Source organism: Saccostrea cucullata, unplaced genomic scaffold, assembly GCF_032062105.1.
Source record: "Saccostrea cucullata isolate Sc308-1 unplaced genomic scaffold, CSIRO_AGI_Scuc_v1 ctg702, whole genome shotgun sequence".
Classification (NCBI taxonomy): Eukaryota; Metazoa; Mollusca; class Bivalvia; order Ostreida; family Ostreidae; genus Saccostrea; species Saccostrea cuccullata.
This window is the reverse complement of record NW_026920084.1, coordinates 124,294-140,052: the sequence shown is the minus strand read 5'-3', so window position 1 is coordinate 140,052 and position 15,759 is coordinate 124,294. Positions and strand designations below refer to the sequence as shown.

General features: G+C 33.8%; 1 protein-coding gene across 1 annotated transcript; it reads right to left on the bottom strand.

Annotated features, from left to right (window-relative positions):
* Nucleotides 1-1,694: 1,694 nt before the first annotated feature.
* On the bottom strand, nucleotides 1,695-8,114 carry LOC134243080 (heparan sulfate glucosamine 3-O-sulfotransferase 6-like). Its single transcript, XM_062725302.1, has 2 exons — nucleotides 7,061-8,114; nucleotides 1,695-2,880 (listed from the first exon to the last, which is right to left on the bottom strand). Exons 1-2 carry the CDS (start codon nucleotides 7,606-7,608, stop codon nucleotides 2,259-2,261), a joined length of 1,170 nt encoding a protein of 389 aa, XP_062581286.1. The 5' UTR covers nucleotides 7,609-8,114; the 3' UTR covers nucleotides 1,695-2,258.
* Between the last annotated feature and the right edge of the window lie 7,645 nt (nucleotides 8,115-15,759).

The following is a 15,759-nucleotide window of genomic DNA, read 5'->3' as shown; positions in this document are numbered from 1 at the left end:
TAAATTTTTAGAGATTTCCAAGTCTATGAAATATGGACATGTTGCAGTTACTATATGGATTATGAAATTTCAGATGTCCCGGCATGTACCGAATTTCCAAAATGATTTTAGGTAAACCAAAAATCTTAATTGTCCTTAGTGCAGAATATGGTACCAAGACGCCAAATGAAATCGAGTGTCTATGTAAAAAACAAAAAGCAAACTCAGGGCAATTTGCACTAAATATGAGATACATAAAGATTATGACAATCTCTTATAATAATGCTGCATGTCTCAGAATAACCTGGAGGGGATACAATTGTCGTGGTCGGTGCCATGTCACTGGAGTCTAATGCTATTACGATCTTCCTGAAACTGTATGTGTAAGAGGGATGAATGCCAAATCAGTAAAACAAAATAATAGTTGATGACATCTTGGCCAGCTTAAAGGAAAGAAAGAGATCAGTGTCAGTGTACTAATGAAATTGTTGCCAGAAACATTTTATTCCCCCTTTATTGAAGATTCGGGGGTATATAAATTTTGTTCTCTCTGTCTAGCTGTCTGTTTATCTGTTTGTTTGTCCGCAAAAGATTTAACCCTGGTCATAATTTTTGAATGGTTGGATATTTCACATGTGTATTTCTTGTGGCATGACTTTCTTTGGTATAATAAAATTTGACCTTTACACCTTGACCTTAGAGTTTGGCCCATTTTCAGAAAAAAAAACCTTTAACATTGGTATTAAATTTTGAACAATTAGTACTATGGCTTCCGTATTTAACATATGTATATTCCTCGTGACAAGACCTTCCTTTTGATACTTAAAATTTTGACCTTGACCTTGAGGGATACATAACTCCATGAATTTTTCATTAATTTTGGAATTAAAAAGTAAGCATTCCCTACTTCAACCTTAAAAATAATCTGCCTAATAGAAATAACTGCCATACAGGGGCATAAAATTTTTCATAAATTGAAATTTAGATATTTGATAACCTCTCTCAGACATATAAAACAGACAAATGTAATAGGTATAATTGCTACCATCATTAAATGATTTATTGATAATGTCTCCATGAATTTTTCATTAATTTTGGAATTAAAAAGTATGAGAACATTCCCTACTTCAGTAGATTAACCTCATAAAAATAATCTGCCTAATCTTTCAGTTAAAATTATGATATGTCAGCAAAATAGCACTGTATATATGTATTAGTTGGTAGCAATGTAACATTTTTGTTTAAATTTTTACCCCAAATCCTAAATAAATAAAGCAAAGCTGAAAAGATAACAAAAATATCTTTTATTTAAAGTCTTCAAACATAACGGAAAAAATTCATTCTTCGTGTTGATAAAAAACAATTCTTCAATACAAAGTAAATAAAAAAGGATTTCCTCCAATCAATTATCTTATCTAGGTAGCTCCGTGTCATCAGTATATAGGAAATGCTTCAGAAATTTGTCATCGGGAGAAATTTTATTGTCTAGATTATTATTGTGAATCTCTGATGTGAAAAAGACAAAAACGTGTGGTTTCTAATAAAAAAAACTTCGAGGCACTCTCAATTTATAACTTTTTGAAAAAGACAGACATAAATACTAAATTCGTCGTGTTCTTCAGGTAATAATCTGGTGCAAAGTGAAATAAAGAATAAAAATCTTAAAACAAAAGTTCTTCAAGATTAATCTGGTGCAAAGTGAAATAAAAAAGCAAGAACAATAACAATTCTTGATTCTTTCCATTCTTCCTGTATGCTGCACAAGCAAAACAGAAAACAGCATTAATCTAAAGTTGATAAAATTTTCGAACGCTTACTCAAATAATCATAAATTTTAAAGTCTTTGAATATTTACTTTTTTGTAATTTGTAAAAGTTAAATCCATATGTGTACATTTCAAGGTCAGTAACATTTGACAGGTTTACATGTATAATTACCGACATCAGTTTTAAATGAGTATTGTAAATTTTGATTGCAAACGATACCTTCACCAGACTGAAAAAAACACATACTTTCTCATAATTTAAATGTTAAATAACTTTCTAATAAAAAATATTGAAAATAAAACCACCCGTATTGCATGAAATCACTTGACATCCGATTCATTTCCCGAATCAAATAATTGAATTGCCACTGAACATAAAAATATACAATAAAATACATGTAACATTTTTCAGCACTAATTAAGGCTACTGGCAACCTCTCAAAAAGGGATCATAACCCAGTCATTAAATAGGGAGAAAGGCCAATCTGATTGCCTATAGAGTAATGGCGAAGATTTATGTCCAGTGAAAATTGATATTTGTCATTTTGTAAAATTTGGCGTTATAGGGGCGATAAAAACGTCTGAGAGAGGAAATCACTTTGGCGGGTAATGTGGGATGTTTACGACCTTTACTCTCATCCAGACAGTGGCCTCGTTTGCTGTTAATAGTTCTTCTGATACACGGAAACCCTCGGGTTTTGTTCATAAAGAAGTGTTTATCCGTTAAGAGAGGACGCAACCCTAGGAACTCCTGCACTTTCCTCATTTCCTCCCCCGGATTCGTCACTAAGTTCTCGCCGTGAACAAAATGAATCTGTTCCAAAGGAAATACAGATAACCAATTCTCTAGATGCTTGACATATAAACCAATTCTTATCACAATCCATGACGTATTAATTTTATTTGTGTCGTTGTTCAGAAACGCAGAACTCTGAAAAGACTTGACTTTTCCGCCATGTTTGCTAAGAATCTGTGTGTAGTCTGAAATGGCACGGGTGACTGGGTCCCTCACCACGAGGACTAGTTTGGTCAGATTCGACATTTTGTAAACCCTGGATGGCACCTCCTTCGTGATGAGGTAGCTGGGGGTTTTCTCGATCGTCATCTGGTGTGGCAACGTCTCTGGCATCATGTTTCTGAAAGTATATATTTTTTTTAATTAGCAAAATTTCTTATTTGTCATTTTGCACAGATATGAAGAAATCATTCTAGAGAAGAGAACTATTGGAATAGTGTACATGAAATAAAGTTTAATACATGTAGTAATGATAGTGCTAAAACAGAGTTGTGTTTTATCATACGGTTTTCCCCGACCAGAGGAGCGATGCGTCCTACAAAATCTATGTGGGGCATAATCCTCGCCACTTGGATCGCAAATGTTTTTGTGATTTGAAATAAGGTCATATCTCGACAAACAATGTCACTGGGAACGGAGACAATAATTTTGGCACAGTTGACTAAAATGAATTTCAAACATGAGCATATTTGTATGTTGTTACTGAAGAGCTGTCATAACTTATATCTATTTCAAACGTCAAGGACATAAAGTGATGATCAGTAGTATAGGCAAAATATCTGTTTGTCCAAAAAAAATTCTAATTGTATCAATTACAGAATATCATATCCAAAAGAATGCGCTACCAGCTCATAATAACAGCACTATCGACCTTTAACTGAAGTTAAAAGTTAATTTGTTTCAGTAACACTTGTTTCATACGTATTTACATTACAGATTAATTGTAAACATCCTGCCGGGGTGAGCTAGCTCTGGTCTGTAACTAATAACTGTCTATAAGTATCTTCAAAGCTTACAAACAAGTTCTTTATTAGGGGAGATAATTGGTGAAAACATGAACCTACAGTAATCAAAGGAATCGTTTAAACATCAAATACTTTATATCTCTCGTCTAAAGGTAATTGTGATGAATAAGTATGCGGGAAAGAATTTGTTTATGAAATATTAGGATCACGAGATCATAATGATTGTATTCAGGGACGTGTTAAAACTGCTGAAATAAATGAAATAGTTAAAATGACTTTTGATACCGAGGAATGCGATTTCAGTTTTAATCGATAGTATGGCATTTGGCTTTAACTGCGTTTTTATTCTCTAACCCTGTTAAAAGAAAACATGAAAATAATATCTGCATCCAATATAGCACCAATTTCTTTCCTCTTTTTATTTTCTATAGAAGAAAAATCCATTTTGGGTTCTATGAATAAAAGCGAAAACGGAAGTCAAAGAGCTCAGCAACACTATTAATTAAACACATTACTTAAGGTATTAGTTTCACTGACAGGAAATCTATTGCAATGTTACCACGGCATTAATGTATTTTCATGCTGATATGTTGTTTCAAGATATTACAGATATCGGTATTCCAATCGAATTTCGCCAAATTTTCTATAGAATATTTGGCTAGAATCTAATGCAAGTAAGACTGGAAATAAAGCGAAAAAATATATTTTCCTTCAGAATATGTTGAGAGAGAGAGAGAGAAGGGAGAGAGAGATTTCTTTGTAGTAATTAAATGACCCATGCCGTAGTTTAACCCTTTAACCTTAACTTCATGGTTTACAAGCTGTACGGAAATTATTGATTATAAATGATTTATGCATGTTCCTTTTGGAGTTATGGACGACCTGTTATATATAATTTCCGTTTGAGAATAGATGTTTTCGATATTTCATCTGTTAGTAATTACGATTTGTCCAATAGAACGTGTTCCAACTGATTGCTACGACTATAACAGTCTTTGAACAGCTGTCGACAAGTATCTTTACACTTCAGAAACAATCATGTTTGAAAGGGATGAAAACTTTGGTGTTCACTTCTGTTAACACATATATACTGTGTTAAACATCAATCGAAACGTTCATTTAATTAAGGACAGTGACTTTTATTTTTTTTTTTTAATAGAAATAAAAATTATTCTGAGGAAACTTTTCATGAGAAACTGGGAATGTTCATGTATTATTTTCTTATGAAAAGAGCAATCACGGTAAGCTAATTGGAACATATACCAGATATTGATTATTTTCTTTGGATAATTACTCGTTTATTGGACGTTTTTCGACATGTAATTTGGTTAAGGTAGAAAAGTACTTGTAGGCAAATGCTGTTAACATACAGAGTAGAAGAAGATTCATCAATCAACGCCAAAAAAATAGAGAATAAGCTAATATTGCCATTTTTAAAACAGTTCTTACAAGTTGGATGTAAGATCCTACTATTTCTGGAGATGATAAGATTCTGATTCGTTGTCCACTATCTGGATTTCTTTTTTGTGCCGAGCTACATTCTTTTTGGTCATTAGATTGACCAAAGAAAATAGAGCTGGCCAAACAACAAAAATGATATTGATGAACTGAACACTAACTGCATGTTCTACATGGACGGATAGGTAAATTAAGATGACATTTATTTAACATGCAATGATAAACAATGAAGCTTTACTACTTTGGAAAATAGAAGCATTATTATTATGTCTACTTCTTGTGATCAAAGTTATTGCACATAACATATACTTAGTATAGTTAATAAAGGTATGTCATTTGCTAATGGATTCACCGTCATATAACATGTCCTGTTGCTCTTGGGTTTACTCTGAGCGCTACACGGGAGCTAGTCTGGTAATTTATAAAATTTTGATTTACCATCAATACACAGTACTAGTATTCTGGTTAGAAAATAGCCAAAGGAATGAAGAGTAAATTAACCGCTTTCTGATAGATTGTTTGCACTTATGATTGCACTTGTTCCTTGATTCTCATTACTGAGAGCAGAATGACAAGTTCACTTCGTTCCAAAAATTATGCAGATATTAAATACGCAAATGCATAGATCATGTGTAATGCATATTGTAATTTTGGCCTGTGTACAGGAACAGAGGTAGGACAATGTTCATATAAAGAACTTCATACCTTTGAACTATTTCAGAACACCTATACCTGAAAAATGTCCTCACTATTGCAATTTTTGCTGAAATATGCATTCTACTTAAAGTCTTTTGGTTTGTAAAGGTACCAGCTGGCAGCTGGGATTGAGACTAAAAATTTAAAAAAGTGAACTTAATTTTTTTTTCTCTCGTTAAAAGATTCAGGGGGAAATATATTGAAATGGAAAACTGCAACTTTATTTTCCAGCAAATAAAAAAACCACACAGAAGAATCTGCATTTTCCTTCCAAGAAGCCTAAAGATTGTGAGTGTTGGCACATTGTAAACTGCTAACGATATCAAGATTCTCACAATAAAACAATTAGTAGAGGCAAATCGTGACAATTACTGTCACTTCTACTTTATGATTACGTCTCTGATATCATCTGCAACAGCTAGGATATCCCGGAGAAGAAAACAGTAAAATTTTTTGCTGGATGAAATCACAAAACGTCGTTTATATAATAAATTTGCAAAGAAGGCTGAATTTCTTAAAGAAAATTGGGTTTTATAGAAATTAAATATTGGCATAAATCATTTCATCTATATGCACTTTTAATTGTCAAACAAAAAACACTGAGATTAGCATCTTGTTCCGTTTAAAAATTTTATTGAAAATTAAGAATCGTTGATTGAAAAATAGAAGTTTGTTTATGGATACTTTGTCCCTGTTATAAATGCAGACACACACAAAAAGTTTAATTTTAGTAAAGTACAGAAGCGAATCGAGAGTGTGTATTGGTGCCAGTAAAAGCATTTATCATACATGCGTTAATATGATTTTTCCCTGTTCAGTGCTCGCAAGGCTCATTCATCCAGACAACTTCATTAAAATTCGAATCTCTTCAACAAAAGACGCCAAAAACGCTTTTTATGAAATTATTAACACTGACCTCACAATAAACTTGATACCGACAGTATCTAAAACCGACATCTGACTCGACGAGTCGTAAATTATCCACGCTATGATGTTACATTTGGGTACACAGTAATATGTTACACGATTTCTTGAAGGAGGATGACCGGAGACAATTTTTAGGTTTTACATTTGAAAACTTGCACATCTGTTTTTGGACAGCGATGTATCCATTAGTTTTGATTGCACAATGTTAAAACACTTTTTTTATCTATCAGTGACAGATAATTGACTATATAAATTCCAAGGACGGGACAAAAAAAGGCATTCACTTATTGATTAATGTTTTCTGTGTTTATATTTTAGCTTAAAGTTAAAGGACATGAAACGGGTAAATAAAAAATAGAACTTTAGGCGGCTTAATTATCAACGATGCATCATGATCGTCCATCAATTTGTTTTGACCTGGAAAATATTCTCATATCCCTGCAAAATGAAACCCCCACCCCCACAAATTCGTACCTGTACCACTCCAGCCCTCTGTGATAATTTTTATCGAAGAAGTGCGGCTCTGGACCAGTAGCCTGAACGTCTGGGTGGACACGTAGAAATTCCAACAAGGCACGGGTCCCGCTCTTTTTCGCCCCGATGATTATTGCTTGGGGAAGTCGTCGCTTTCTCATACCCCCACTTTCTCCCGGTTTTTCGCTGCCCCTTTCCATCAGGACTTTCGCTTGACTTGATTCAGATGTCAAAGTCATGTTCCAATTATCTGAGAGTCTGTAAGCTTTGTTAAGGGATTTTCTCGTTGGTTGATCATTTCGTCGCCGGTGTGTACCGTCGTATGGCAAGATATTCCGCAAGTTTCGGTTATGATGACCAAAGTCTGGAAGCTTGGAATAAGACTCCTCTGACGAAGATTTTGGTGAACTAAGCCCGTTTTGTCTAAGGGCTCGAGTATTGAAACTAAGAACACTTAAACCAAGAAGTAAGCATCCGATTAACAGTACGTGGGACCACAACTTCTTCCTAAAATTTCTAAAAGTTCGAAACAAATTTACACCCCGCATATCCTATCATTGTTATTCTGGCTAAATTTATATATTGACTACAATCACACAGAAAAACGACGCATCCTTTTAACATTCAGAATGACAGTGGCTATCCAAAGGCATAAATTGAGTGTGGGGATTAAACAACCAGTTTCGCTGCAGTAAAATTGTAAAGATTCCTAGTAAGTGATCAACCGGCTAGTAAACTTTTCCAAAACAACACTATTCATAATTGAAGAATGAATCGACATGGAACATAGCGATTTAACACCTGGGTCTCAGTCTTTTTTTCTTCTCCGAATCACTAGTTTACCCCATTGTGAATGTCGTATATCTGTTACCTCGCAGCTAGGTCAGTGGTGTATCAACAGAAAAAAGGCAATTTGACACCTTGATCCGTCTTTACACTTTGCTGTAGAAATTGTACGATAACACAAAATCTGCTGATAACTCCAAACCCCTGTAGTTGTTATATTTGACGGACAGACACGCAGAAAAACTCTTTTACCCACTAAGCGGTTATTGATCCAGGTTCTCTCTACGCGAAAGGCTTTTACGTGCAAAACGATTGGATGAAAACCCCTGGTAGGCCGTAACGTTAATCAATGGAGGAAAATCCCTCTTTTATTAAAAACATCAACATAAAACCGAACCTGTTATGATTTATATGAGATGTTCAAACTGGCGTAAAATGTCTTTAAGTTTATTTACCTTTAAATAGGGGTTTTATTTTTTTGAAATCGAGAGATGAAGCTTTCGCTATTAACTCGCAAACATTAGCGTGAATTCTACAAAATATAAACTTTAAAGTCAGTTGGTATCATTTGTAATATATTATTGAAGTATTATAATGTTCGAAATTTTTTTAAAAATGTCAGTAGCTGTCCTTTAGTTTAATTTTATTAAATCTTCCCTGAATTCAAGACGAAATAATAAAATCTCCTACTCTCTTAAAAATTAATCAAACATACTCAAAAAAAGACTCACATACGAAATGACAATGAAGGGGGTGGGGGTTCACATGTACGTTTCTGCGAAACATTTATTCATTGCCAGTGAACTCGATAGGTAAACTGTGCCCCGGGAACGTTAGACAAAAGTGCGCATTGCCTCCAGAAAGCCAGTCTACATATAAATCAATGACGTATTCAATTAATCATTATGATGTATTTTTAACAATGATTATGATCATGAATACTGTTGTCATGTTTTTTATTGCATAGAGTAATTAAATTGTCAAAAATGGAATTTAAATGAATCTCTTCCTTTTAAGTTCAAAATTCTGAATATATCAATGTATTTTGAGCATACAAATGGCACATTTTTTCATACATTTCATAATATTCTTCTGAACGAGACACCGAATCAGAAAAAAAACGTGAACATTGACAAAAGTAGAATACCTGCAAGACACTTGCAAATTTTACTCAAAGTTAATAATAAGGTTTTAGATGATTAAACTACAGGTTTCAGAACCTAAAAAGTATTTTTATATAGGAAAATATAAGTGAAAATATTTTTTTTTTTACCCCAACACGATCATGTTACATGTAGTTTTCATCTTCCTGTTAATTGTACGCATGCGCAGAAAAGTTGGAGCTACCATGATGCCAACTCCAAAGATATAAATGTCGGACGACCAAGGATTTTCATATAATCTTTAAAAAAAAAAGGTGATTAGCACTTATTCCTCACTTTTGCTTGCTCCAAGTCAATGTTGTAAAATAAAGAATAAAAGACGCCTTGACATTGTTTACATCCACTCACATTTTGCGGTATTTTCTCGCTTTGCAATCAGTTGAAATCTCAAAACTTCGCTTTATTCATATTTCTCATATATCGTTGTAGTTTATGATATTCATGATCGTTTTAATTTTCTTAAAAGAAACGCATGATATTGACTCACTATGTAACTTTAAACAAACTTTAATTTTGTGAACAGTTCATTCGAAGTACATGTACTCTTATTCTAAACCTACAAAATCATTTAGAATTAAACAATTTTCTTTATTATATGATTGAATAATTTTCATCTCTCTGATTGGCTGAGATCCAACTATGTTAGAAAAATACTACGCTGTATTGACCTGCACGTGACGTTGCAGGTCAATACAAGGATTTATTTCCTCTACATTGATCTAAAAATAGATCAGGAAATTCCAAATTGATACAAATTGTTTTGGGAAGCTATTTAATGGACTATGACTTTTTTCATGTGAACAAAACATAAGCGAATATATATTTTCAGTTCAGGGTGGTAAGAGGGGATGCAGGGACTCCCCTCCAACACTTTAACTGAACAATACTTTTTACTTTTTGGCAGTCAGTTTTCCCTGATAATACTCCTTCCTTTCAAAATCTATCCTATAAAAAAACTGATATTATATTTTTTTTCATGGCAACTAAATAAAATTGATAAAAAACATTTCAAATGGATGCGACTAATAAGGTTTATTTACATTTTAATTCCGGTTCTCTCTTGTATTTGGCTAGGACTTAATTAAATGCAAACAAGTAATAAGCTGTATCATTTTATCAGTGAATCATATAATAAAACAATTATTGCTGTTTTTCGGTCAATACAATGATTTAGCCATCTTCGAAGTACAATATTCACCTTGCCCTTCGGGCTCGGTGAATATTGTACCCCTAAGATGGCTAAATCATTGTATTGACCTCAAAAAACAGCAATAATTGTATGAAATACCCGTATGCTGACAAATTAATGCTGAAATATATAAAAATAAAGTTAGAGTATTTGTACTGATTAAACAAAAAAAACAAAACAAACATTTATGTTTCAACGGTTTTTTAACCCCCATGTCGCATTCCCAGCACCAAGGCGAGGGTGGTCGTTACCAGACCAACTAGTGCTAATTGTAACGGGGACCGTTACAGATGTTCCCCAAACGCTCCCCAACTCCATTTTGGTGCCTGACCCCTGTTGGCTTCATTAAATAAGACAAACCCTATGCATTTGAGACTTTAACGTTTACCCAGAAGTGTACCAAGTTCATTCAAATTTTAGCATTGCACGCGTGTGAATGCATATGCGTAATAACCATATCATATTGTCTACAGAATCTATATATTTTAATATACTAAATATTAAAGTATTTAATCCAAAAGTATTTAAAAAATACGCTCATTCAAGTGTATTTTTGATTTTACTCATTTCACGTGCACGCACGTGCATACATGAGCATGGTGACCATACCTTCTTGTAGAAGTCCTTTACATCTATATATGTTCTAAATCCCACCCCGTTTGGTTGAAAACCAAGGGAGCTATACCTGTTTAAAGTTTCAGCCAATCAGATTGCAGCACATGTACACGCACATGTATGCAGGTGCATGATGACCATACCTTCTTGTAGAGCTCCATTATGTCTATCTATGTTCCAAATCCCATCCTGTTTGGTTGATAATCAAGGGAGTTATAGCTATTTAAATTTTAAGCCAATCAGATTGCAGCGCACGTGCATGCACGTGTTTTCATGATAATTGCTATATATCGTATTGTAGAACATGCTAAAATATGCCTAAGTTTTAAATTTCAGAGCATTTCGTCAAAAAACAGAAAAGATATTGAGATTTTTGTTTCAGCCAATCAGAGCGAAGCGCACGTGCATGCGCGTGAGATCTTGCTATTTTGACCATGTCATATTGTCTATGCTACTAATATATCCTTATATTATGAGTTTCAAAGCATTTCATCAAAAATGTGAAAAGTTACGCCTATATCAATTAAATCGGTCATTTCACGTGTTGCACGTGCACGCTCTTGCAAGCACGTGCGCGCAAAATGACCTTCGTTCCGCAAATCTACATAACAAGCCTACTGACCCTAAAAAGGTTTTATCTAAGTCGGATGTGTAGTTTACAAGATCACTCCCGGACAAAAAAGTACCCAGGAAGAAGAAGAAAAATAATAATAACTAGTGCTAATTGTAACGGGGACCGTTACAGATGTTCCCCAAACGCTCCCCAACTCCCTTTTGGTGCCATATTCCCTGTAAGCTTCATTAAATAAGACAAACTCTATGCATTTGAGATTTTAACAACTTTTACCCAGAAGTGTACCAAGTTCATTCAAATTTTAGCATTGCACGCTTGTGCATGTGAATGCATGTGCGTAATGACCATATCATCTTGTCTACACAATTTATATATTTTAATATACTAAATATTAAAGTATTTGATCCAAAGTATTAAAAAAATATGCTCATACAAGTGTATTTTTGATTTTACTCATTTCACGTGCACGCACGTGCATACACGGCATGGTGATTACACCTTCTTGTAGAAGTCCATTACATCTATCTATGTTCGAAATCCCACCCCGTTTGGTTGAAAACCAAGGGAGATATAGCTGTTTAAAGTTTCAGCCAATCAGATTGCAGCGCATGTACACACACATGTATGCATGTGCATGGTAACCGTAATTTCTTGTAGAAGTCCATAATATCTATCTATGTTCCAAATCCCATCCTCTTTGGTTGAAAACCAAGGGAGATATAGCTATTTAAAGTTTAAGCCAATCAGATTGCAGCACACGTGCATGCACGTGTTTTCATGATAATTGCTATATATCAAGTTGTAAGATATCCTAATGCATGGCGATGTTCAAAATTTCTAAGGATTTCGTAAAAAAACAAGAAAGATATTGAGACTTTAGTTTCAGCCAATCAGAGCGAAGCGCACGTGCATGCGCGTGAGATCTTGTTATTTTGACCATGTCATATTGTCTATGATTCTAATATATCCTTATATTATGAGTTTCAAAGGATTTCATCAAAAATCTAAAAAGTTACGCCTATATCAATTAAATCGGTCATTTCACGTGTTGCACGTGCACGCTCTTGCAAGCACGTGCGCGCAAAATGACCTTCGTTCCGCAAATCTACATAACATGCCTACTGACCCTAAAAAGGTTTTACCTACATCGGATGAACAGTTTACAAGATCACTCCCGGACAAAAAAGTACCCAGGAAGAAGAAGAAGAAGAAGAAGAAAAATAATAATAATAAGAAACAGAGTAAAAACAATATGTTCCCCAACTTCGTTTGGGGAACATAATAATAAGAAATATGTTCCCCAACTTCGTTTGGGGAACATAATAAAGATAAACCACCACGACAGGTAGATTGCTGGGTATCGGGGTATCTGCTTTTAATGTCATTTAGCCACTATGTAATGACATCTTCAGTAAATATTTACATAATCTATTGCATCGTCAATTGCATCTGTAGTCGTTTTAATTATCTAATAAATCTCTGGATGTAACTAAGATGTAGATATAATATTACAACAGGACCCGGCCCCAAACAAAGAGGTAATGAATTCGGTTCTACCGATACAAGACACTCTAATCCAACCTCCCAAGTCAAATGTTACAATGTGAATGGATCATTGTTAAAGGAAAAATACGGGAATTGTTCTGAAGGTGTTTGGGCATCTCTAAGGACAATTTTCACATTTGATACAACCTTGATTGAAAAGAAGATTTTTGGATTTCTAAAACCCCTATTAGAACGTCAAATTCGTAGTAACAAATACATTTCAAAGTCATTAATCTGAAATGCACCCGACACAAAAATGACAAACGGCCATTTCATGGTAAGTTGTACCAAAGTAAAGAATAATGTGTATTGTTGGTACGAATTTTTTGTTATTTTGATGGGAGTTCTAAATACATGTACATGTAATATTTGCCAAACCACGACACCCATAGATCTATATTACCAGTTTTCGCTAAGATTTGTGAAAGAGCAAGGGTAATTAACTTGCCTGTTTTACAGATCCACAAATTTACAGTCTAGTTGTTTTCAACATGGTTGTATATGCATGTTTTCTTTAGAATCAAAAAGAATGAAATGTATGATACAAAAATTGACTGTCTAGCTGTTCCTAAATTCTCACCACAGCTGTTAGAGATACACAAATATTCATATAATTTTATTTTGTCAAGTACATTTCCTTATCAGTAAAATATAGGAATAGCATAAAAAAGATATCCCTATAGCATGCTCGGGGAAAATACGACAAAACAGGTGTTGGAAATTTTGTTTTCGAATTTGTTTATAAAAATCCCAATAGTGATTACAAAAACATTCTAAAATCCCATGCGTTTTGGTGTATTTTATCTTCTTCGCAGCATCAGAAGAAAAAAAAAAGAAATTGTGGCAATTGCAAATTTTTGAGAAAAAAAATGTTTCTTTATTAAGACGTTTTAAGACATATCAGATATTAAACTTGGTTAAATTTTTAGTTTTTATGGCCGTCATGTCCTTTCCGTTTTTCTACAGCTGTAATGTACAATTTTGATTTCAGATTCTTCAAACAATTTAAATTAATTATAAAAACTTCTGAGCACAATGGAATGTCTTCATGCTGTTAACATATTATACTTCATTCATCAATATCATTACATTCCATATATACGTACACGTAAAATTACATTTCAAAACCATGCGCAGATCAAGGGTATACCCTTCAACATTATAGAAAGAATGACAGTATCCATGTTTTGCTTTGGAAAACTAAAAATACGTGTCCGATCAAAAAGGAAAATAAAAGGTGCACAACAGCGCTATATAACAAAGATAATATCGATTCTGTGAAAGTCTAATTAAATTTTATTCGGTAGTATAAGAGGAGTTGAAGATAAGAGATGTGTACCCCAAACCGTAACAGACAGACGTACAGACGGACGGAAATCCAGATCACTATATACTCTCCCACTTTTCAAGTGGGGAGGGGGTATAATAAATATGTCACTAATAAAAACAGCTTTACTATTCAAATTAATTTAAACTCTAGACTATTCTTGTATTGATACATGTTCATTCTCAACATTTTCATACCTAAAAACTGTGGAGAATTTTCCGGACTCTTGACACATCGAGCCATCTGCTAATTAATAGCCAACAATGCTCCCTATAGAAGCTCGGAAAGGAAGTGCCGGGAGAATACCTTCTCTCCGTTTTTCTTTTGAGAGTAATGTATTGATGTTCCTCTTCCGTCTGACTGTCTATTCCATTGTATTAGCTGCCAACTTTAGACCAAGGAAGACGGTCAAAATTATGCTTGACTTACAATTCACATTACCCAACTGAATAGATATTGATAACCCTTGATAACGATAGAGAATGAAAATCCATGACCTTTCAAGAAATATTTGAATTAATTGGTCTATTTTTGCATTACAGATTTTTTTTTAAAGAAATAAAGTCAGATTTACAGAAAATATTCAAAAAATAGAGAGAATTTTACACTTCTAAAATGAACTGTGAATGCATTTATATCGGGTACAACACGTTTCAAATTAGATCTAGCTGAACACGAAACCGTAACTGATGGAAAATGCATGAACAAGTAAATAAAGATTATTGATGCCCATTCCTTAGAGAAGGCAAAATATTCCGGACAGATGTTTGAGAATTAGTGAAATACCAGTGTTTGTAAGAACACCATAATTATACGCATTAAAATCGACATTTTGGAGAACTGGTATAATTAGATAACACAGGAGATATTGTCTTGATTTATCTTTTAAATATGCACGCGCGTGAGATTGCCATCTAGGATTTCACAGAGAGGCGTAATTGTTCTTCACACTTTGATCGCTTTTTTGCATAATATTAAATCTTACTACAGTTGTATGGAAGTCGGGACCAAAGGCTTTTCCGAAATTTGTCTGTCGTTGTAAAGTTTCACATATTCAATCTTTTTCTCTAGAAGCACTAGGTCAGTTTTGACCAAACTTGCAATAATGCATCCAAAGAAGAATCGAGTCCTATTTCAAGGGATGTTACATAGAATTTTAAAATTAATTGACATCTTTTAATAATTTATTCTTTTTTATGTGCCAATTAATGGACCAGGAAAGATAAAATTATTTAAACCGTCTGATCATTATACATATCGTTGTAAGGTTTTTTTTTTTAAATCATGACCCCCGTGAGTAGAGTGGGGCCAAATTAAGCAAGCAAAGTTTTACTTAGGAATACGAGTACATGTACATGTATATAGGAAAATATTTTAAAATATTCTTTTCAAGAATAAGCAAGGACATGATAATTAATATTGGTATGAAAGAATCTACAGGAAGAGAAAATACAAATTTTGTCCTTTGGATAGGATATGGGGCCACAATGGACGATAAAA

Coding starts and splice junctions, on each gene's coding strand:
- LOC134243080 (XM_062725302.1), bottom strand. CDS start 7,608: ATGCGGGGTGTAAATTTGTTTCGAACTTTTAGAAATTTTAGGAAGAAG. Junction 2,881..7,060: donor AGAGGGCTGGAGTGGTACAG/GTACGAATTTGT, acceptor ATATACTTTCAG/AAACATGATGCCAGAGACGT.